The following is a 24,840-nucleotide window of genomic DNA, read 5'->3' on the forward strand; positions in this document are numbered from 1 at the left end:
TGTGAGTGAGCCTTGGGGTTTGCTCTCCCACTCTGCCCCTTACAAGGCTGGGAAAACTGCTTCACTTTTCTGAGCCTCAAAGTCCTCATCTGTAAATGGGGATAATAATAATTCCTGTACCTCGTGAGATTCTGGATACATTAAATGGAAATGTATGTGAGAATTCTTCCATAGAATCTAAAGTGCTGCAAAATGTCACTTAAAAATGAGTCCCCTGTTAGAAATCCTCATTTATAAACCCCCAATGGAGGCTCAGAGACCTGGTTAGGGCTCCTGATTCCCACTAGGTTTCTCTTCATTAGGTTGCTTGCCTTCCAGGAGAACAAGTTCCAGGGGAAATGAGTATGTGCTGGGTGGGTGGGGAGGGGAGTAGAGGGATCCCCATGAGGGTAAGGAGAGGGCAACAGGAGGGGAGGGGGCAACGGCAAGTCTCCTACCTTCTCAGGTTGCTGAGGTCTCTGAGGTGAGGCCTTCTCAGGTCTCCGGGGCTGCTTTCTCTACCTCTCTCAATTTGCCTGTCTTTGTGTGGTTGAAGCTGACCTAGCATAAAATAACACGCTTTTTCGCACATTTTGAAAGCAAAGGCAGGCTTTAATGATCAGTCTTCTGTTCCTTGGTATTTTCTTTCAAGCAAAGGCCATGTTTTTGTAAGATACTACATTTCAATGGGGCTATTCTTTCATCCCCAGCAAACATTCCTGAGTGGTAGGTTTTAGGAGGGTTCCAATTTATTGCTTCTGGTGTCCAATAACCTTGGAATGAGTGTCTGTCTCCATGCCCCCCAAGGACATGTTATTTCAGAGTTACTGCTCTTAAAATCGTTCTCTAATAAAAGCAAGTGTCCCTAATTCTAAGTAGAGTGAGCTCTCCAAATAAGCCCAGCTGTGAACGCTGGAAAAAAAAAAAAGGAACAAACTTCAACAGGAGTCCATAGTGAAAACTGGATGCAGCTGACCTTCTTTAGGCGTTTTCACAGCCATTTAAAAAGATGTCTTCAGTAAACTCATCTAGATTCGCTAAAAATGCTTGGCATGATGGACACCCGGTGTCTGTGGGCCAATATTCAATCCAGGTCAAGGAATCTAACGGGTAGATGTACCTGCCAAGAAATAATGCAAACAAAGCATTTGTGATGATGGCCACAGAGAGAGAAGAGCTGAATTCAGTTGAGGCCAGGCTGTTCAGGTGCCCAGGGATCAGGTTGCCGGCCAAATACTTCTGGACCCGTCTCTCCCCAGGAAGGTCCACAAAACCCTGGGGATCATGAGCTGCTTGGGGCTCCCATGGTTAAAGGCAGGAACAGCATCTGTTTCAATGTCTATTTTTAAAAAACAGATAATAAAACGTGTATCCAAACACTGTCCTCTTTAAAACACAACAGCCTAAGAACTTACTGAGGGAACACATGTGGTAAAGGGGGGTCAGTGAGCACCCCCAGATTCATTGTCAGACCTGAGCACTCAACTGGTTTATCCTCAGTGCGTCCTTAGCTACCCTGGTGGTTTTGAGGAGCTCTTTGTTTTAAAGTCACATTATTTCATTTATGCTCCTAATGGTTTGCGGGTTAACAGCAGGGCACATAAGAACACGCAGTTATGTTTAAGAATAAATTGCACTCCGTTTTGGAGGGAAGATCAGAGACTCCAAAATATTGGTGACTTACTTGAAACGGAAATTGTATTTTATCTGCAGGGCCTCTTTACCCATAATTAAGTACTGTTTTCCTTCTTCCAGGTCAGCGTTAACACAGGTTGTCTTTTTAATGAAGGTGATTTCAGAGTCTTTCTCAGCAGCAGCTTCTCCTGAGAGACACACAAGTAAGGTTATCACATTCTTGTCACAATGTCAAAATTATTAACTCTTTCGAGCATTCCAGTTCCTCATGGCTATTTATTATTCAGTGTAAATTTCTATTGACAGGCTAATGGCTATAGGCAATGTCCATGTGGTTAAGACTTCGGACTGCAATATTATGACATAGTATGAGTGTGTTTCGTGTTTGGTAATTGCAATCATTGTTGCTTTTGTTGTGGTCATCCATTTACAATGCTTGGTGTCAGTTTATTTATCTCTTGTAAAAATAAAATACAGTGTGTGTGTGTGAAAAAAAAAAAAAAAAAAAGACTTTGGACTCTGGGATTAGGCTCCCCAGGCTAAACCCCAGCTCTGCCACTTCCTGGCTGTGTGACCCCAGACAAATGAAGCTCAGACCCCTCATCCAAAAAATGGGCATCACAGTAAAACCTACCCTGCAGAACTGTTGTGAGATTAAATGGGTTACTATATGAAAAGTGCTTAGAACACAGTAAGCACTATATAAGCGCTTTTCCTTATTACTCTTGTAGAACCAGGAATTAAAAGAACCTCTTTAGAGCTGAACAATATTAATCTCCATATGTCACACAGGAAAATAAAAAAGGATTTGGTAGCTGGCAATGGGCAACTCTGTAGAAAAGTGCAAGACATGTGAAAGACTAAAAAATTTTAAGGAGGATAACTTTGGGATTCCCAAAGAACTAGTACGTAGCCAAGAAGCTGACTCTCTGCCTGGAATGCATTCTTCTTCGTGTTGGCCTGTTGAATGTCTACCCATCTTTAAACACATCTTCAGTTCTCACAGTATCCAGTAAACATTCCCTGATGCTCTTTGTCATAAGTATCTGTCTTCCCCTTACTCCATTATACTTGAATTTCTATCATAATGTTTCACTCCACATGCCTGATTCCTCTGCTAGGCTGGAAACTTTTTGAATCCAGGACAGGGAATTCATTGCTATAAATTCAGGACTGATATCCAGTTATTAAACTCTGGCAAAGTCATACTAATTATTAAATCCTCGGGCTTCCCTGGTGGCACAGTGGTTAAGAATCCGCCTGCCAATGCAGGGGACACAGGTTCGAGCCCTGGTCGGGGAAGATCCCACATGTCACGGAGCAACTAAGCCCGTGCGCCACAACTACTGAGCCTGCGTGCCACAACTACTGAAGCCTGTGTGCCTAAAGCCCATGCTCCGCAACAAGAGAAGCCACCGCATTGAGAAGCCCGTGTACCGCAATGAAGAGTAGCCCCACCCGCCGCAACTAGAGAAAGCCCACGTGTAGCAATGAAGACCCAACGCAGCCAAAAATAAATAAATAAAATAAATTAAAGAAAAACATTTAAAAAAATCCTGAAAAAATTCTGAACCTGTTGCTAAATAGCATATAATAGTAATGTATAAATGGTAAACTTTAATTAGTACTATAAATTCCAGTGTACTCATGTTAGTTCAAGCTAATGTTCTTCGGCTCTCCCAGTGACCATTAATACATGACTTCCTGTTGCAGCAACACCTAAACACCCTTCCCAGCACGATTTGCCAAGTCAGCCCCTGTCCTGGTAAGCAGTGTGGCTGCAGGGGGGCTTATTATTTTTTAAAACCTTTTGTTATGGGAAACTTCAAGCATATTCAGAAGGGAGAATAATTAATCAACCTCAGTTTCAACAATCACTCATCTTTTTTTCATTTATACCCTCACCTACTCTAGGCATCCTGTGCTTTAGGAGAAACACCAATCATAGGATAATAACATCATTATCCTTGAACCACATAGTTGCCCTTGATTCTAAGTCGTTTAGTTTTTATTTTGGTTTATTGTTAGTGAGCAGCAATTCTTGTGTAAATAGTAAGTGTGTGGTGTTTTAATGTTTATATGAATTTAAAATCTATATATATTAAAAACTAACACCCAGAATGACTAGATAACAAAGTATACAAAATTTTCTTAACATTTCCTTTTAACTATCATAAATATGAATCTTCTGAACTGACAGGAGAACAAAGAAGAAATGATATCAATAAAGAACTGCAGGGATTTCCCTGGTGGCGCAGTGGTTAAGAATCTGCCTGCCAATGCAGGGGATATGGGTTCGAGCCCTGGTCCGGTAAGAGTTCACATGCTACAGAGCGGCTAGGCCGGTGTGCCACAACTACTGAAGCCCGCATGCCTAGAGCCCGTGCTCCACAGCAAGAGAGGCCACCGCAACGAGAAGCCTGCGCACCGCGGCGAGGAGTGGGCCCCGCTTGCAGTAACTAGAGAAAGCCCGCATGCAGCAATGAAGGCCCAAGGCAGCCAGAAATAAATAAATTAATAAAAAAAGAGAACTGCAGGGACTTCCCTGGTGGTGCAGTGGTTAAGAATCCACCTACCAGTGCAGGGCACACGGGTTCGAATCCTGGTCCAGGAAGATCTCACATGCCACAGAGCAAGTAAGCCCGTGCGCCACAACTACTGAGCCTGCGCTCTAGAGCCCGTGAGTCACAGCTACTGAGCCTGTGTGCTGCAACTACTGAAGACCTCGCTCCTAGAGCCCGTGCTCTGCAAGAAGAGAAGCCACCGCAATGAGAAGCCCGCGCAACGCAATGAAGAGTAGCCCCCGCTTACCACAACTAGAGAAAGCCTGCGCGCAGCAATGAAGACCCAATGCAGCCAAAAAATTTTTAAAAAAACAAACAAAACTGCAGCTTGGGAATCATCTGATGCTGCAGAAAATTCAGAACAGTCTGGAATGTCTTTTGATAGTAGGCAAGAATTGATACAAAATAAGTAATTTGTATTTCTGGAATGAAAAGCACTTGATTATTTCAGTAAAAATAGGAATGGCTTATTATTGCTTGTGATGTGAATGTTGGATGCAAAAAGTGCTTGAAAATTGGGTTGTGAAAAGATCAAAGTGCTAAACGCTTACCTATTTTGTCAGAATGGCAATCGTGTTTCAAATAAGGAACACTTGTGATCATCAATGAGAAAAAAAATAACATCACAAATCAACTTCATACAGTAAAACATTTGAAATAATAAAAATCAGAAAAAACGTTGTCAGAGTATTGATCAAGCAAAGAAAAATTTGGAAACTATTAGAATTTTAAACTCTAGTGTATGGTTAAAAATAATCAAACACCTAGAGGGGTGGGATAGGGAGGGTGGGAGGGAAGGAGATGCAAGAGGGAAGAGATATGGGAACATATGTATATGTATAACTGATTCACTTCGTTATAAAGCAGAAACTAACACACCATTGTAAAGCAATTATACTCCAATAAAGATGTTTAAAAAAAAAAAATCAAACATTTTCAGAGTTGAAATACTTGATAACATTTCCAAAAAAACCAATGTAAACGTATTGCCACAATTTAGATTTATGGTCCTACTTATTGCAAAATTTATATGTACTGAAATGAGAACACAGCTTTTTGAAAAATATGAATAAGGTAATAAAATAAAATTTCAATCATTATTGAGAAAATCAACTATTTAATATAACATGTGTTTTAAATAACTTAAAATGAAAAATTAGAGACTTTGAAGATGGCTTAATGGGTTTTGTTGAACTCAAGGTACTGGAAGGAACAACGGTACAGCATATCAAACTGTTTGAGAAAAAAGGTGTCAATGAGAAATATTTACATGAACACTTTATTGGTGCAAATGTAATGCCAGGGAGAAGTCTGGGGCTTCAGTAAAAATCCTGAAATTTCCAGCTGTTTCAGTTTGACTGAATCACCTATCAAGTGTCTCTGGATAATGCAATCAGAGACACAAATCACTTTAGATATTGTTTTCATAAATTTGATATTCACTACCACATAGCTAATATACACTAGACAGAATTAAGTAATAGTGTGAAGACCTCAGACAACTGCATTAATAAAAATTGGAAAAATATTGGGATTTTGACAGGCAGCCAGTAGTGCTAGAACTGCAAAGGCAGTTTATAAGTCATATCAAGTCTGATAGATTCACTTTGACAGATATAGGAGTAAACATTTAGAAAGTGAATATATATGTGTTTTAGTGATTTGCCTATGATATTCTAGCAATTATGTCAATACTATCTCTATGTATTCAAGAAAAAAATGTTTCAGCTTTAATAAGCTGACAGATTAATGAATGAATGATAAAACTGATCGTAGAAAAATAAGTAAAGGAAATATGAAAATGAAGCAAGAGCTGTTACAAAATGAAGAATCACATGTCGTTTGATATAAAACAAAATAAAATATCAATTTAAGAGAAAAACTAATTGTATGAAAGTGTTTTTGTTTTTAGTGACAAAAGCAAAAAATATAATGAACTTTTAAGTTATGTAAAACCTGTGAATTCTGAAACTTTGTCAATGATGTTTGTAAAACTCTGAGGGTTGACGGGGAATAAAAATTAAGAAAATTAGGAAAATTAAATATGACTTCTCAGTAAATTGTTTTTATAATTTAGCTGATAATAGAGATATATTAAATACATGAAAATGTTAGATGGTATCATAAGGACTAGAAACATTTGAATGTAATTACTGCTAGTTCAGCAGCAACTGAGAAAGTGTTCAGTACCATGCACGATACTGCTGCTATTAGGAGAAATTACTTATTGAGGCTATAGGTCATGTAATGACTATCAGTAGACATGCAATTGGAAAAATTTGATGTGGTTCCTTGTTGTCAAATCGAAGCACAAACAGGGGCCCCCTATCCGAGTGAGTGAGTCAAGCAAAATAACACTGACAGTTTCTTAAAAAAAAAAAACCCACAAAACAACAAAAAAACTTACTTGGGGTTAAACATGATTTAATGAATCATTTGTGTTACTATTTACATCATTACAAGCAGTTTGACAGTATTTGTAGCTCAGTTTACTTAAAGAATAAAAGGGAACATATTTTTAAATGTTTTATGTGTTATTTTACATATGAATTTATTTTTTGTATTGGTTACTGAAGCTCACTTATCCTATCAAAACTCACATGGCATCTGAGCCATTTTGCACTTCACAGATGCTCCTAACTGGTTTCCCTGTTTCAACTCTGGTGCCCTCCAATAGAAGCCAGGATGATTTTTAAAACCATACATCATAAAATGTTTCTTGCCTACCTAAAACCGTTTATTAGCTTCCCTTTGAACTTCTAGAATAAAATCCAAATTTCTCACCATGCCTTATAAACCCCTGTATGACCCAGCTCCTGCCCATCTGGTTCCCTCTACTCTGCCCTTTAAGAATGGCTAACTCCTAATATCATCTCCTAAAAGACGCCATCTGCTATCACTCCAAAGGAGTTTCCCCCATTAATTCCGCATCTGTTTCAACTATAATACTTATGATTTATAATTGTTTATTTGTCCATCTCCTTTTTTAAAAAACGTGTCTCCTCAAATAGAATATAAATTTTATGAAGGCAGGACCTATGGCTGTGTTATTCACATTGTATCCTCTGTGTCTAATATAATGCCTGCCACATAGTAAGGACTAAGTATTTGTTGAATGAAAGAATGAATGAATGAATTCTTACCAGCTTTGTAGATATCCAGGAGGGTTGTGGTATACTTAACAAAAGCATTTTCTTCAGTGATGGCTATGATCTTAACTTTATAAGCTGGTTAAAAAAAACACACACATACACAATAATTCATGCTTATTACCACTACTGCTGTGTCCAATAGAAGCCAGAGTCCGTCAAACAAATGAGAAATGAAGCATGGCAAGCTCTTATGGGCACCCTGCAGTAAATCTCATTTCTTCCAAGAAGCCTTCCCAAATATTCCCAGTGTGATTCTACTGGTCATGACTGTAATGACTCACTCTACTTAGAATCACTATCTCTGGTCACTGTTATGGAACAGGCTGGTTAGGATAAGAGCAATATTAAATTAAAAGACAGAAGCACACAAAATCAAACAAAACAAGCCTTAGGTGTAAAGTTCAGATTCGGATCTTTGAGATGAATGGAGTCATGCCTATGGGGCACTTCAAAGAGCCCCTTCCTTCTCTGTCACTCGGGCCTGCCATGTGAGACTCTCTGTTCCCTTGCCTCCATTCTTCAGATACCTCCACTGGCTTTGATCTTTGGTTTTTGATAGGACTCCATTTTCCAACCCATCTTTGCTTGGATCGGCAACTATCTGACATGAAACATTCTCAATCCTGTTTTCTCTTCATTCAGGCATCAATGTTTAACCTATGGTGTGTTTGATCTCAGCTCTGAAATGACCAGCTTGAAGGGACCCATCTCTTCTATATGGCCTGAGAAAAAAATCCTCTTATTTTTGCTTTCGATGGGGTTGAAATGAATGACCTAAAAGTTTTTGTCCATTTTTGAGATCCTAGCTAGCTAGCAAGACATATAGACGAATGAATGAACTCATTGTGGCAGAACTGAAGGCTGTGTAAGTCAGTAGCTTGAAGACTGTCCTGAATTTCAGATTCTTAAGTATTTATGGTGGATATGGGCAATGTACCTACTGTGGCCATAGGTGGATAGAGGGAATTATTTAATTTTGTTTCTATTCTATTATTCCAGCATTAACCTGTAGCTCCAAAAAAGACAGCTAAGTTTTTTCTTGAATGTAATGAACTAAATCCAGATTGCATTTACTCTCTGTGTTAAAATAGATTTCTTATATTTAAGAGTTAAAATAGTTCTTTTATGGAGGGAAGAAATAACTTGGTTCTTCTAAATTTTAGAAAAAAATTGTTAAAACAATATAGTATTCTCTTCAAGTCTCAATGTATTTTAAAAGTGGCAGTGGGTCTTGGCTGAGTTAGGCAACTTTTTAGTATTTTTTAAAAACTCAAGATGAATTTGAAGGAAAGAACATGAGCCATACAAAATTCATTCTTATGGCTGTATTTCCATTCAGAGAATTCAGCGTGATATGATGGAAATAATGCTGGAGACCAGGATGCATCCTAGTTCTATTACTTCTGGCATGACTTTGAGCAAATTATTTGGTCTCCCAGACCCTCACTTTCTTCATTGGTAAAATAAGGATAATTCTCTGTTACCTCCAAGGGGGCTTATGGGACACCAATGAGAAACCATATATGAAAGCAGTTGGTAAACACAAAATGCTACACGAACAGCACTGTTCTTATTTTTTATTTATAAATAACCCCCTACCAATTTTCAAGAAAAGATTTGAACTAGTGTATAATCTGTGTGCTCTCTCTCTCTCTCTCTCTTTCTCTATTAATAAAGCCACAAATAAACATTAGAAATTATGGACAGAAAATAAAGGATCTAATTCTATGAGGAATTTGAGACAAGACTACAACTGTACTTGGGCATTTGATTTAGCTCTGAGGTCTGGACAACAAGAAGGAGATGCTCCTTTTGAAATGGAGAGAGTCTCAAACATGGATTGCGACTGTGCATATATTAAAAATTATTTAGTACTGATATTTTTACCTTGTCTTTGGAGGGATTTGGAAAGCACCCAGACCCCCGAACCATCTTTGTCTCTGTTTCTGCTCGATTGACTGGAAGAATGCAGTAGTGAAATCTTATGCCTCTGTGGCTTCTCAAATATTCTCTTTGAATATGTTTTAGCACCTTTAATTCAATGGGGTCGGTTGGAATAAAGTGTCTTGGCTGCGTGTGCACCTCACTCCTATCATTTTTAATGAAAATCCTATTTCTTTGCTGAAGGATAAATAACTTTTCATGTTAATGCTGAAAATTGATGGCATTTTCCTTCAAGGGAACATGTGGAATGTTGTATCTATATAATCACTGTGTAAAGTTGTAGACCTTCCTAACTGATCATGTTTTCATAAAATGTCATGTTTAATGAAACTATACATTGAACTTTTGAACCTACCATATGCAATCTCTGGTTTACATGCTGTTTCTTTTCTAGTAGCAGCAGAGATTGTCAGATCCAGTTCTGCCTGCATTTGTCCACAGTCAGCTGGATTTTGTGAAAAACAGTACAAGTTAGGTTAATGTAAGGAACAGACAGCTTTGGGAGTAAACACAGTTCTTTCTCATCAGCCCTGAGACAATCTAATATAATCTTACAAATACCAGATTCCTAAGACCTGTCCATTTTCTCCTCTTCCATAAAGTGAAACAGTATGTAAAGCAAAAACAAAACAAAACAAAGAAAAACAAAATCTTGAACAAGAGACTTATTCTTAGAATGGGTAGTCACTCCACATTCAGCTCTTTAGAAATATATATGCTTCATTGAAGAAAGGAAGAAATTTTTCCATTTTGAGTATAATCAAAAGTCCCTTGAAGGAACCAAATTGATGAGTTGACTGACTTACAGCTCTAAGATGGAGCAATAAGTACCTAAGAAATGTATAGATTTTAAGGATTTTGAAAAACAAAATAAAACCAAAATGAACCCAGACCCTCATGGAGTCAATTGCTGATTATTGGTGAGCTCTGGGTCTTTTCCTTGGCCAACAAGGCTGCCTTGATAGATGAAAGACTGAATGGAGAATGTCACTATCTGGGAAGGACAAGGGGAAAGAAAGAGGAGCTAGTGGCTCAGTCTGGAGCCTCTGTTCTCTTAGGCTATGGTCCTATTACACTAAAAAGACCAGGTGAAAAGTAACAATTTCACATCATGTTATCCGTCTGATATCCAACAACCATCTGGATGGTATTTCTCTGCCTCTGTACAGTAGGAACTATCGGGTTGTCCCAGAGCTGTCGAGAAGTAGCTGTACAGTGTTCAAGGAATGAGCTTTCAATCAGATGAGATTACATTTCTACTTCTGAGAAATGACAGTTTGTCAAACAGCTTCCCCCAGATTAGTCCCAGATTATGAGTGGCTGCTTTAAACAAGCATGCAGCCTAAACACATTAAACAAAGTTTACCTTCGACACATTTGCACATTACTCCTTCACAGACTTTCTGAAGTTTGGTATGGGACGTGCTATAAAACATGGTGCACTGTTTATCTGCAGCAATGAAAGTGCAGTTAGAAGAGGTGGCCTGATGAACGCACAACAATTTACCCCATCAATGAGTCTCTCCCACGAGACCTTGGAGATCACCTATTCTAAGCCCTCTTTTTGTAGCTGAGGCCCAAGGAAGTTAAATTATGAATTGCCTGTCCTAACATGGGCCCCTTTACCCTCAAAATATTCTCCCTTTCTGTGCTTGAAATTTTACTCTTCAATATTCATTTCTTAGAACGAAAATATTTGGTGCTTCAATGAATGAGAGGAAAAAAATTATGTTACATGAGAGTCTATTGAAAGAATTGTAATTGGTAATTATTTAGGCTGGAGAAGAAAAGAAACTATATATTTACATAGTTTTGGGGTTTTTTTTCTGTCACTCAAGGAGAAGAGAGGCTAACTATGTTCTATATGATTTCCGAAGTAAAACTAGATTGAATGGGTCTCAGAGTTTGCTTCACTTTAAGAATTTTGCAACAAGTAGAACTGTCCAAAGTGAAGTCTTCTGTCTTGTGAACCAAAGTGCTCTCCAATCACTTAATATTCTCAGAAGTGGCTGAATGATCAAACGTGGGGGTCATTCATTCGACATTTATCAATACACATTATGTACCTGACACTGTGCTAGGGGCACAAGGATGAAAACATTCTGTCTGGGGTTGTGGAGAAACCAGTAATAACAATGCAATGTGGCAACTGCTATAATAGAGCTCTCTGCAAAATGTGATGAGATTATAGGTGGAGGAGAAGTTGATTCTGGGAGGATTAAAGAAATAGTAGGGTGAGTGGGCATCTCTAAAAAGGAGAGATGCAATGAATAGTAAATCTGAACACCAAAGATAAACTTGAGGCAAAGAATTTAAGTTGGGAGCAGTCTAATCCAGTTATTCTAAACATGAAGAAACTGAGGACCAGAGAGGTGAGATGATTTGTTCAATGTCACACAGCAGTTGTTTGCCCAAGTGGGGAATGTTTGTGAGGAATGAGCCCTGGGAGAGGTGATATATAAAATCTGCAGGCCTCTAGTGCATTTCTACAGGTTCCATAATGAATACAAAGCAGTCCTCTGAAGAAACTTTAGAGTAGAGTTGATTACCTGGTCTGTGGTACTCATACACTGTGAAAGTAGTAGGACTCAGGAACCCAACTTGAAAAAGTTCAACTATCCGGAATCGAACACAAAGGAACTCATTGGCAGGAATCTGTTTGACAAATTCAAGGTTTAAGAAAATCATGGGAGAGGAGAGACTCATAATATTTTAGGCTGCAAATTTTGAATAGTAATAATAAATGAAGAATGGTGAGAGGTGGAACCTACCGAATTCAGTTGCAGAATAACATGTCCATCTTTGATTTCATAATCAGTTAATAGTTGATCAACCCTTTCCACAAGCTAAGGGAACAAAGAGGAAAGCTCAAATTTAATTTCATGGACTTTTTGTTTAAATGCATTCACCCAGTGATGGAATGTTAGGTCACGGGGATGTAATCCACTATTTAAAGACATTGAAGAGCAGCTCCTCCCTTGAAAAAGTCTGAACATGTCATCATATGCACTCACATTTTTCAGACCATGCAATTATATGTCCCTATTTCACTTTGAAAAATAAAAACTTAGGTAGATTGTTGGTTTGAAAAGAATATTCTGGCTGAGTCTATGAAAGTGACTATTAGAAGGAATGGAAATAGCTTTGTTTGTAAAATAATGCAATAAATAAAAGCAAGTATCCATAACAATATATAAAAGAAAACATTTACAGCTTTTAAGTCTTCTGGGTTTGCATTGACTCCAGTAGGCAAAGAGATATCCATCACTGCATGGGAGGACCCAGATGATGATTCTTGACTGCTGAGCTTGTAGCTAAAATAAATTAGAGATTAGGAAATGAAATAAATAAATGGATAAGATTCTTTAAGAAAAGCCCCTGTTCCTTGGTAGGCTTTAACTTTCTAATTTGAGTCTCCAGTTATTTGCTTCTTTACAATATATGTGTTGCAATCTCTGAACTTTAGAGATGCAAGAGATTTCTGAGTCATCTATTCCAACTCTTTACTCACTTGACCGGTAATCTCAATGGACCTCCATTCTGGGGTTGGAAGAGATCATAAAAGCCATTCAGTCCAAGCTCCTAATTAGCTAGTTGAGAAAACCGAGGATGAGATAAGGTACTTGTTCAAGCTCACATGACTAGTTCACCTCAGAGCTGCATGAGTCTCTTGATTCTCATCCTAGTTCTTTTTCTAACGGAGAATATTCAAAGAAGAAAATTAATTGTATATTGGAAAGAAACTCAATAAGCATGTTCAGGAAAAGACTGGAAGGAAACACACTAAAATGTTAGCAGCTACTTTCTCTGGATGATGAGATTATACGTGATTATCTCTTTTCCATGCTTTTCTCTATTTTCTAAAATTTTCATAATAGATATTTTATTTAAAAAAATGTTTCAAGGACTATCCTTCGTCTAGGAATTGTGCTTGTGGGGAAGCTGAGGAGAAAGGCAAAGGGGGTAAAATGGGAGATTTGGTTTATTTTGTTTTTGTTTTTCTGGTATGAGAGAAAAGAATACTGAAATTCCCATTTCAGTAAATTCCCAAATCAGGAAATTTGGGTTTTATCCCAGTTCTGCTGAGAGTTTTCCCCAAATTATTTTCCCTTTCTAGAGCTCATTTTCTTTTTTGTAAAATTAACTGTGAAGAAGTATAAACTCGTGTTTTAAATTTATCTTTATAATTCCAAGGCTTCATCTTGAGAGGCAGAGAGGCCTGTTGCTACAATTAAGCAAAGTTAGAATACTTAAAAGAGGAGCAGGTTGGTGGGGTAAGGACTGGATGGGAGTGTGGTTCTGCAAAGGTTGAGTTTTAGATTCCAGCCTCACCTTATCATGTGGGAGAGGCAGCCGGACATTTGAGAGGGGAGCTTGGGAGAGCAGTTGGGATTAAAGGAAGAGCCTGGTGAGACAGCTTCATAAAGGGGAAAATGAACTGATCTCACCCAAAGGAATAAATATGAGTGCAATGGGAGGTATTATTTGCATTAGTGAGGTGGCAAGGGACCTCTTTTCCCCAATCATATCTTATTGAACATATATAAAGCAGACCCTACTAGAAGTTTTAGATGTCATATTTACCATAAAAATTTAAGTATTATAAAATTTCTGGCTTATAAAAATTTAACCCCATTCTTCACCAAATTAACAATTTAGAACAAAATATAAGGCAACTTGGAACTGAAATGTGACATCTAGCATCTCCCTAATTGGATGGGTGAGTGTCACCAGAAGCAGAGAGCTCTGGCTCACAGATGCAAATACTCTGTCAACATGATGGAAAAGGGCCTCCTGAGTGAAGAGTGTCTATGAAAAGTTGCTGGAGCCTTGATGACTGGTTGCCATGGTGACTGTTTCAACCGTGGAACAGAAACCTTCCTTTCAAGAAGCCCTTTGCCTGCTGCCAAGGACAGCAATCTTTCCCAAAGGCATTTTGTTCCAGGAGAAGGAGAGAAATGAAATCCTTTTTTCTTTTCTTATGAATACAACAGAGAAGTTGTAAAAAGCTAAATACACGAAAGAGACCCTCTGAACATAGAAATTGTGTGCTGGCATTTTTTAAATCAGGAGAGTGTATATTTGAAAGCAAAGAATTTCTCACATGAATAAGTACTGCACAGTTACATTTGGAATTTATCCAACCCAGCTTCAGCATCACAGAGCCAAAAGCATGTTCCACCTGGTTTTTTTGAACATTTTGTCCCCGGTTTATAAAAACCAAAGGGTAGAATATGCAGTATTACATCTCTGTTGCTATCTTTTGTATATTAACAATCTGGAACTAGGCCTCCTGTCAATGAGTTCAAATGAACAAGTTTTTGATGAGAGCCTTTTAATGTATAGCAGAGTTGTGGAACTACCGGAAGGCAATTTGGGATCAGATAGTCCAATATCCTTACTTTACAGAAGAGGCCCAGAGAAGTAAGCTGATTTGCTGAAGGTCATGTGAGTATTTCATGGCAGAGGCTGCCCCACAGGTGTCCAGCTCCACTATCATAGAGTCCTTGTGCCCTCCCTGTAGGCCCCACACATTGATTCTAGCTTTGCCCAGAACAAGTTTGCTCATACCTCCCTGCGACAAGTGCTATGGGTTTAAACAGTGATCACACCCTGTCCTCTAGAAGAGAGGTACCCAAGAGTGGGAATGGCAGGAAGCAAGCTGCCTGGGAAAGGGTGACCTTAACAGGACCTTAGGGAATGAGGAAGGGTGTGTGAGGGGGAACAGATGGCAGAGACTGGCCAAGGAAGGAAGGAGGGACCTCGAGTGGGCTAGCTGATGAAGGAATCCTGAGAAGAGAGTGACTGGGCTAGGGACTACAGAGAGGGCTGCAAAATGCTGGGAAGGAGGTGGTGAGAAATTCTGTGCTATTCCTCAAGGTCAGTGGTCTCAGATTACACTGATTGAAGGACGTGGTTTAGAAACTGGACTGGGCATCACGGTCTGGGCTTTGAGGCCCTAGCTCTGCCTCTAACTCTGTGAGAATCTGGCCAGTTACTTCACCTCTTGGGGCCTCAGTTTCTTTATTTCTAAAATAAGAGGATTACTATATCATCCCTAAAATCCTTTTCAGCTCCAATCTATGACACAACTCTATGGAATTTCTAAGTTACCCATACTGAGTGCTTTTCATCATGTGTGATTATAAGTAAAAACAGCAAAATACCAGCCAGTTGTTGAGCATAGGAAGAATTAAGGAAACAGAACAGAACAGGAGGTACTAAGGGGTGGTTGAAAGAAGGAAGGAGCCTGTGTTCTAGTCCTGGCTCTGCCATTAACTGATTCACTCTGTGTGATCACTAAAGTATATATACATATTTTCAAAAACCTATATTTTCATAAACATTTTAGGATGGTGGTTTGGTAAGCAGAATAATGGCCTCCAAAGATGTCCACCTCTTAATCCCCTGAACCTGTGAATTTGTTACCTTACATAGCAAAAGGGACTTGTAGGTGTGATCAGGTTAAGAATCTTGAGCCAGGGCGATTCTCCTGATTGATTATCTGCGTGGGCCCAGTGTGATCACAGGGGTCTTTATAAGGGAAATAAACAGGAGAGTCAGAGAAGGAGGTTACGGTGATGGAAGCAGGGGTCTGAGTCAGAGAGAGATACTGGAAGATGCTGTGTTGCTGGCTTTGAAGATGGAGGGAGGGGCCACAAGCCAAGGAGAGCAGGTGCCTCTGGAATCTGGAAAAGGCTAGGACGTAGATTCTCCCCTAGAGCCTCCAGAAGGAACGTGGTCCCAATAACGCCTTGATTTTAGGACTTCTGACCCCCAGAATTATAAGATAATAAATTTGGGTTGTTTTAAGTCATTACATTTATGGTAAATTGTTACTAGCAGCAATAGGAAATGAAGATAGTGGCCAATTCAGGCCTTAGAGTTAGTTTGCTAAGGGTTCGGCATCCATGGTTCTCAGCCCTGGCTACCGTTAGAAGAACCTCCAGGGGTGAGCCCGGATGGAGTTTTGCATAGTTCTAAAATCTCTCCAGCTGAATTCAACGTGCAACCTGACTTGAGAACCACCGGCTGGCTGATAACGGCCAAGGATTTTGCTGGGTGAACATGATTTTTCTAAGTAAAAGATTGGAAGCTGCTTCTGAGAGAATCTTTTGCTCTTTCTTTTCCTAATACTTATATATCATATCTTTACCTTTCTGGAAGACAAATTAATATTTTAGTATTTGAATTAGAAAAAGGTCAAAAATGGGAGAGAAAACTATATATGAGCAAAACAAAGCTGTTCTGTACAGTAAGTAGCTATTTAATAATGGTGTGGAGAAAAGGGAACCCTCCTGCACTGTTGGTGGGAATGTAAATTGATACAGCCACTATGGAAAACAGTATGGAGATTTCTTAAAAAACTAAAACTAGAACTACCATATGACCCAGCAATCCCACTACTGGGCATATATCCTGAGAAAACCATAATTCAAAAAGATACATGTACCACAATGTTCACTGCAGCGCTAGTTACAATAGTCATGACAGCAACCTAAATGCCCATCAACAGATGAATGGATAAAGAAGATGTGGTACATATATACAATGGAATATTAGCTATAAAAAGGAACGAAATTGGGTCATTTGTAGAGACGTGGATGAATCTAGAGACTGTCATACAGAGTGAAGTAAGTCAGAAAGAGAAAAACAAATATCATATATTAACGCATATATGTGGAACCTAGAAAAATGGTACAGATGAACCGGTTTGCAGGGCAGAAATAGAGACACAGATGTAGAGAACAAATGTATGGACACCAAGGGGGGAAAGTGGCGGGGGGGTGGTGGTGGTGGTGGTGGGATGAATTGGGATATTGGGATTGACATATATACACTAATATGTATAAAATGGATAACTAATAAGAACCTGCTATGTAAAAAAAAAATTCAAAAAAAACCCAAACAAACAAAAACAAATGAATGGATAAAGAAGATGTGACACATATATACAATGGAATATTACTCAGCCATAAAAAGGAACAAAATTGAGTTATTTGTAGTGCGGTGGATGGACCTAGAATCTGTCATACAGAGTGAAGTAAGTCAGAAAGAGAAAAACAAATACCGTATGCTAACACATATATATATGGAATTTTAAAAAGTGGTACAAATGAACCTAGTGGCAGGGCAGGAATAAAGACGCAGACGTAGAGAACAGACTTGAGGGCACAGGGAGGGGGGGTGGGGAAGGGGAAGCTGGGATGAAGTGAGAGAGTAGCACCGACATGTATACACTACCAAATGTGAAATGGATGGCTAGTGGGAAGCTGCTGCATAGCACAAGGAGATCAACTTGATGCTTTGTGAATACCTAGAGGGATGGGATAGGGATGGTGGGAGGGAGGCTCAAGAGGGAGGGGATATGGGGATATATGTATACATATAGCTGATTCACTTTGTTGTACAGCAGAAACTAACACAACATTGTAAAGAATTTATACTCCAATAAAGATGCGAAAAAAAAAAAAGAATACCTGCTATGTTCCACATTAAAAAAGCGAACAATTTTGCATCTTCTGGACATTCTTATAATTCAAAAAGATTTGGAGAAATAATACTCTGGCAGAAGTGAGACCCTGAAGTCTACTCTCCCCTTGGTGGAAACGGGCTCACCTGGCACATGCCACTATGCGCTTGTATTCCGAGTTGCTGTAGCTGGGGGCTGGCACACACAGCAAACAAACAAGCAAACAAACAAACAAAAATAAGAGTAAACCGTTTTTAGCTGTTTTGCAACATGTCAGAACAGAATCATTAATGAGCACGTCTCTAAACACACTTAAAAATGATTTGTGATTTGGAAGTTGCCACTTTTGATGATTTTAATGGAGATTCGTGGCTACTGACAATCCCAGGAAGTCTTGAAATCATTAGAACAGTTCTCTGCTCTCCAAGAACTTATAATTTAAGGAAGGAGTCATTTAAGGTAAATATGTGTTGGTCACGTGTCTGGGGGAGGTAGCAGGGAGGAAGAGCCGACGCCTGGATTTGCTGGTAGTTGGAAATTTCCTGCAGGAACAGGCTTCTGAGCCACAAACAGAAGCTATCAGGGCAGAGGGTAAAGGAGAACTGGGGTGTGCAAGTGGCCTTGCTTCTGGACTGGGAGGGGAGAACCAACCCATCAGAAGAGGGATGAGAGGGCCACAGGTTAAAAAAAAAGGCACATTAAGAAAGGATCATAAGTCCTGGAGAGATCAAGTTGAAGATGGGGGCAGAGAAATGTGCATTTGCCAGACTTCTTGGGATACAGAAAGGGTAAGGGATGGAAACCCAACAGAGTGATGAGAGAAATTCAGGGCCCGGGAATGGAACACTGACACAAAAGTAACAGAAATTCAAGTTTCTGAAATTAGACCCTTCTGTGGCTTTACAGCTAGTTACATTTTTTTTTTTAATGCTAGTTACATTCTTAAAGTAATTTTTAGTCAAAACAATTTCTGGATCAATAGCGGATACATTTAGCTTAGATATTGTTATTTAATATCAATTTCCAACTATTATTAGTTATCTCTATTATAATAAATGGCAGTTATGTTTACTCAGATGTCAACCTGTTAAAGAATTTGAATAAGAAAATTGTTTTTTTGATTTAGCATGTTTTTCCTAATCAGGGAAGCTCTTAGGCATTCTTTATGCTTAACCAAAATTATAGTGTAAATCATGCTGTTTTACCTTCAATTTCCTGGGTTTCAATTTTCAGATGGAAGCTGCAAATTTCCTCAGAGGTACTGGTTTTGTGAAACACAGTTTTTACCTATATTGGGACAAGTAAACAAGAATATTCTGTTTAAAATGGGGAGTGGAAAAGGTAGTATGGCAGTACTGCGGCTGGAAATGGGATGCTTAAAGTATTTTCACCACCCAGTGCAAATGGTGTACATTAAAGACCATTTTCCCAGCAACTGGACTTCAGCAAACTCCACAGTTTGAAACATAGCTGAGAAGCCCAAGGTAAGCAAAAAACGATCTCTGTCCAGTCAGAACCTTGGTCCAAATCCCACGCAGTCAAATCTGAGCACCTCACTCTACAGGAAAGTTTTTAAGACTTTCATCCTTGTGCCTGTACACTAATTTTACAGAGAACACCACAAGGTCATGAAGTATGGTTTTCTTCAGCCCACAAACCGCTGTGGTAACAACAAATTATAGGTGTGCATGGAAGGGCAGGGGTGCTGCCAGAAGTAGGTATAGTGAGAGTGACCAGAAGTGACAGAAAAGTGGACCATCCATCTCCCCACCCTCATGCAATCTTATAAACAATCTTTGAAGGAATACATGTACTAAAGATGAGCACACAATTAAATAATCAATAGAATGTTAACTTATGCTCAGAATACATAGTTTATTTTATTTTAGGCATTTGGCAGTTACACGTTTTTCTAAGCTGTTTATGTGTGTCCATGCAATCTATGGTTAAAAATAGAAGAAACTTAAGCCCTTACATATCCATCAATCCCCAATGATGCTGGACAAATGAGGTGAGACTATGTTACTAACCACCGCATCCATGTATATACACGTATGAGTGTATACATACAAGTCACATGTATATATACATATATAGACATAAAAATTATTTATCTCTCTATATAATTATATATATATAATTTCCACAAATACACAGACTACATACATATAAAGATTAATAAAACCATTTTCAGAAAGAAATTGTGGGGACAGCTACCAAGATAGCTAGAAAGAATGATAAATGACTCTTACCTCAGTCATGGTTACACAAGCCCAGATTTCTGTAACTTTGTGGCAAAGTCCCTAACTTTCTTTTACATTACTTAGTACAAGCTGACACATAACCCCAATTAAGTCGGCTCTCCATGAAATACTCACATGCACTGTAGCCAAGCCATTGTTTTGTCCAGTACTTAGGACAACAAGGTCATCATTGAAAGGCACCTGGAAAGATTTTTGCATTCAATATTATTTCTCATGCTTATTTACTTTGCACAGACACGGATTTGTAGGCTGTGGACAGTAAGAACTATTTCCAGTTACTTGTATGTTTAAATATACCTTAAAATAATCTAAAATGTGGTAATTAGAAAAATACGTATTAGCATCTGTAACAGATGATTTCAAAGCTCCCATCCGATTATAAAATACTATTAAAAAATCCTTTATTTACCTCTACTGGCCTCCCAAGGAAATTCTTCTCTGTCATCTTATAATGATAGAGGTCACCTTTATGCTTGTAAGAAACTTTGATATCCATATTCAAGCGGAGTTTTTTAACCAGGAGTGAATACTCTGTCAGGCCCTCGATGGCATTAATTGTATCCTATCAACAATCAGCAAGGCACAAAAATAGGTTTACTTATTTATGTACTCTCTGTTTACAAATACCCTTTCTCATGAGAAGGTGAGTCAGCATTGCCTGGAGATGAAACCCCAGCAGACTGAGTGAAACTGGTTAAGGGTCCCCATGTGGAGGTGGAAGGAAGATCTCCCCCTCCCCCAATAAGGATGCTGCTGTTAGCAGGGACAGAAAGGCAGTGTGGCCTCACGTCCAGGTTCTCTACCTGTCCTGAGCACGTGACTTCAGGCAAGTCACTCTTTGCAGAACACCTCCAACTCCTTGCATGACAATGTATCTCTTTCCCATCCTTAAGTCTCAGCTTAAATATCCGCACAGTGAAGCCATAAAGAAGCTCCCCCTTCTCATTATTCTGTTTTCATATTCTTCCCTTCTGCCCTTTAGAGCATTCATCTCAATTGGTAATATTTTTATGTAGAGTTTATCATTGGCGTCCCCCACTGCAATATAAGATTCATGGGGGCAAGTAGTATATTTTTCTTGGCATCCATTACATTTAGTAAGTACACACACATGGTAGCTATTCAGCAAGTATTTGTTGAAGGAATAAATGGATGAACTTAATTTTTCTGGACTTCATCTACTTCATCTACAAAATTAGGAAATGTGGCTGGATCAGAGATAGCAAATTTGTGGCTACCCTCTCTGCCCATGTCCATGCAGCCAGTGCTAATCAGCAAGGTCCTCTTTTCTCTAAGCCTCCAGTTGTACCCATGATGAAACCATTTGCCTCCCCGGATTAGATGATCACTAATGTCACCCTGAAGGAACCCTCTAGCTCTAAATTTTATATACATATACACACACACCCCGTCATTGTCCAAGCATCCAGGGAACAGGGAAGATGCTAACATTTGAGATAAACTTGAATGTAGATATACACTAAACAACTGCATATAGTTATAATGTAAAATATACATACTTAAATGAGTTTACATTGGTAGGTAGATAGATAAACATGTTAATAATCAGTATTCCTCTCACTTTTTATTTGTTTTGTGGAAGGGAACATCAGTACCTTTGCATGGCAGCTGCTGTTTCTTACATAGGATTTAACTCTCCTAGCCCTTCATGGTAATTAAGAATCATAAAGGAAGTACTGAGCTTAGAGTCAGGAGACGTGAGTTCTGATTTTGGCTCTGCCACTAACTCCCTGAATGAACCTCCTGAGGCTGACTTGCTCCTCTGTATAAGAAGGGTGTCAATGCAGATATCCATTAGGGTCCTTGATTCTAGTCCTTTATTCATATCTTTGGTATGCTCCCTTGGTGACAGAAGCATGGAGGTCAGAAGGAGTGTGGAATGTGTGGTGTGGGAGGCACTAAAAATATCTCCAGGAGGATGGACCATGAGAAAGAAACATTACCTGGGTCGAATAAAAGCCACCTCCATACCTCTGCTCTTCTGATAGCCATTTGATGATTAGATTAACGTAATTCATGTCTTTCAAGCTCAGGCTGGTAAGTAAGGCATAGGCCGTGGTTTCTACCATGTGTGCTGTGCCGGTATTAGGTGCAGAGCTGTCTTTCTGTTGAAGATCACCTTTCCAAAAACGATATATTGGTGGATTACCTGAACATCAACAAATCGCACTGGTAAATATGATGAAAAGTGTGAATTTGGCATAACAATTCTAGCAGGTTTCTAGAAGTTTCTTCTGGTAGTGGCCTTCTGGTTTCCAGAAATTTCTTACTCTTTTGTAAGAAGAACTTTCTCAAGGTGACCAATACAAACAAGATCCCTTAATACAGGGCTCTTTTAACTATAATGGAAAAAATCTAAAAAAGAACGTGTATATATATATAATATATATATATGTATTTATATATATATATATATATATATATATATATATATATATATATATATATGTATAATTGACTATAGTTCCCTGTGCTATCCAGTAGGACCTGGTTGTGTATCCATTCTATATATAATAGGTTGCATCTGCTAATCCCAACCTCCCACTCCATCACATCAGAATTACCTGATTTGCACGACTTTGGACAAAATGTTTTCCCTCACTCGTGGAGGCTGTATTTAGAATGAAAGTTTTGGTTTTTAAAGATACTTCCAGATCAAACATTATTTGAATTATTAAGTTCCCTTCTAGCTCTTAAATTCTATGATTTTATGATTCATTTCTTACAATACCCAAGACATTTCTTCTGTGTTATTTGAAAAGTATTATACAAGTGGTTTCGAGGTATATGTTAAGAGTCAGTCATTTTTAAATGATGACAGAAGTCAAATTTTGTAGATAATGATAAACCTCATGTAAGGTTTATTAAACTTTTAGAAAACCTTAGTCAGGAGATGGCTCAGAAGTGCCCAGCCATGCCGGTGCTGGTCTAGGCACATTGGCCAATGACCACAGCTCCTCTCTATTTCTTTACTGTTGACCCATAGGAAGCAATATCTTTACTCTTCAAAATGAAATATATACCTTTGTAGTCAACCTGGTACAATACAAGGTAGGTCATGCACTCTCCTGGGGCTCACACTGGCCCCCATAGCACCTTGATGTGAATGAGACTCAGTCACCCCTTGCTCAGGGTAGAAGCTGACTCAAACCAGGGTGCATGGATTGGGGAGCGGAGCACAGGCTGGATTTCAGCCTTAATTCACCTGCTCGATTGGGTGCTTTGTACATTGCACAACTGTATACAGGAGTCCTGCAGAGCTCCAGTAATGACCTCCAAGGTCCTACATGGCACTCTCTCACCCTTTCCTTCCCTGACATCACTTCTTACCCTCATCTCATTTCTCTCCAGCCATACTGGCCTCCTGGCCTTTTTTGGAGCACCAGGCACGCTCCTACCTCAGTAATATGCAAAGTTGTTTCTCCACCAGGAAACACCCTTCCAGAGAACCACTGGCTTGCTTCCTCATCTCCTTCAGGTCTTGACTCAAACACCATCTTCTCAGTGAGGCTTAAGCCTGACAACCCCATCTAAAATTACAACCCACCCCCTCGCCCTGTCTCACTTCCCTGCTTCATTTTTCTTCATATCAGTCATCACTAACCTATTCAGTATATTAAATGTTTTAGCTATTTATTGTGTTTGTCTCTCCCTAACTAGAATGTAAGTTTCATGAAGGCCTGAATTTTTTTTTTTTTTTTGGTCTGTTGCTTTATCCCAGAGCCTAGAACAGTGCCTGGTGCATAGGAGGTACTCAATACTCAATACACTCAATACACATTCGTTCCTTTGTTGAATTAAGGAATGAATAAATATGTGCTGAATGAGTGACTAAGTAAATGGATAACAGCGCTTATTCCATTGTATTGTGATGATTTGTTTCTTGAGGGCAGGGACGGTGTCTCACTCCACTATGCATGCCACCACCCCTTCCCCAATTAGCAGACGGTACATGCCTAGTAGACACTTGCCGAGTACCTGTCAGGAACAAGTCATACCTTTAACCAAAGCTTCCTTCTTCAGGGCTGAGACAATTGAACGAAACTGTGGGTGTGTTTTATCTCCCAGGGAAAGAGCAAAAGCAGCAATGGCCAGTGTAAAAGTACTCTGGGTCGAGAGGGTATTTTCAAGCAGAAAGGTGTCAGCTTTAGTTACAGCTGTGCTGACTTTCTGGAAACAAGAGCAGAAGATACCTAAGTTTCTTTGTCAAGCATCGGCCTATCAACTGATGGGAACTGCCCCCAGGTTGCACCACTCTGGGGCAGGCAAGGTGAAGGGTGGAAAGAGAAATGACCTAATGGAAATGGATGGTGTCTCCCTGAAGCAAATCCTTCCGGGAGAAGGAGCAGAGCGTAACCTGGAAAGTGAAAACGAGATTGTCCACATCTGGTTGTTTTAGTTTCTGAATCCTCCCCTCCTTGGTAGAGGTTTTTCCACTGAATTTCTGCTTCCCATGTCAGACCTAGCCTCTGGGAAGAAGAAGCACCAAGTATAGACACAGCTTTCTCCATTCCCCCCCAGCATAGCTGAAACAGATTCACATTTTCAAAAGGAGTTTTACTAACTAAAACCATCAGTAGCAGAAAAAGAGCCAAGCTGTCAAAGTACTTTTTGATCCTAAGGATTCCTGGGAAAATAGTCTTTATGACTTTGTCCTGAGACAACTAAAGTAGTTATTTTGGATAAGTGGATGAGGAGGCAGCATGGTGCATCGCTGCTGACATCTTGCCTGGCGCATTCTCTCCCAGCACCACTGCTAACTTCTCCTTGTTGATTATTTTGTCTTGCTGGATATATACATAAAACAA

At 39.2% G+C, this 24,840-nt stretch overlaps 1 protein-coding gene across 2 annotated transcripts in view; it reads right to left on the reverse strand.

Annotated features, from left to right (window-relative positions):
- Positions 1-570: 570 nt before the first annotated feature.
- The window catches only part of C5 (complement C5), an 81,214-nt gene continuing 56,944 nt past the window's right edge, over positions 571-24,840 (reverse strand). Inside the window, exons 28-41 of one of the 2 annotated variants that reach the window (XM_082402199.1) lie at positions 24,031-24,202; positions 21,976-22,181; positions 20,421-20,573; positions 20,126-20,191; positions 18,953-19,034; positions 17,894-17,942; positions 12,486-12,588; positions 12,046-12,120; positions 11,824-11,929; positions 10,641-10,724; positions 9,630-9,719; positions 7,322-7,405; positions 1,664-1,802; positions 571-1,099 (exon numbers count right to left, since the gene is read on the reverse strand). In XM_082402199.1, the coding sequence (XP_082258325.1) occupies positions 961-1,099; positions 1,664-1,802; positions 7,322-7,405; positions 9,630-9,719; positions 10,641-10,724; positions 11,824-11,929; positions 12,046-12,120; positions 12,486-12,588; positions 17,894-17,942; positions 18,953-19,034; positions 20,126-20,191; positions 20,421-20,573; positions 21,976-22,181; positions 24,031-24,202 (1,548 nt within the window). In that variant the 3' untranslated portion in view covers positions 571-960. Of the gene's footprint in view, positions 1,100-1,663; positions 1,803-2,078; positions 5,559-7,321; positions 7,406-9,629; positions 9,720-10,640; positions 10,725-11,823; positions 11,930-12,045; positions 12,121-12,485; positions 12,589-17,893; positions 17,943-18,952; positions 19,035-20,125; positions 20,192-20,420; positions 20,574-21,975; positions 22,182-24,030; positions 24,203-24,840 lie in introns of those variants that run through there. The other variant, XM_082402200.1, reaches the window with a different exon arrangement.

The sequence above is a fragment of the Balaenoptera borealis genome, assembly GCF_965194805.1.
Source record: "Balaenoptera borealis genome assembly, chromosome: 8".
Taxonomy (NCBI): Eukaryota; Metazoa; Chordata; class Mammalia; order Artiodactyla; family Balaenopteridae; genus Balaenoptera; species Balaenoptera borealis.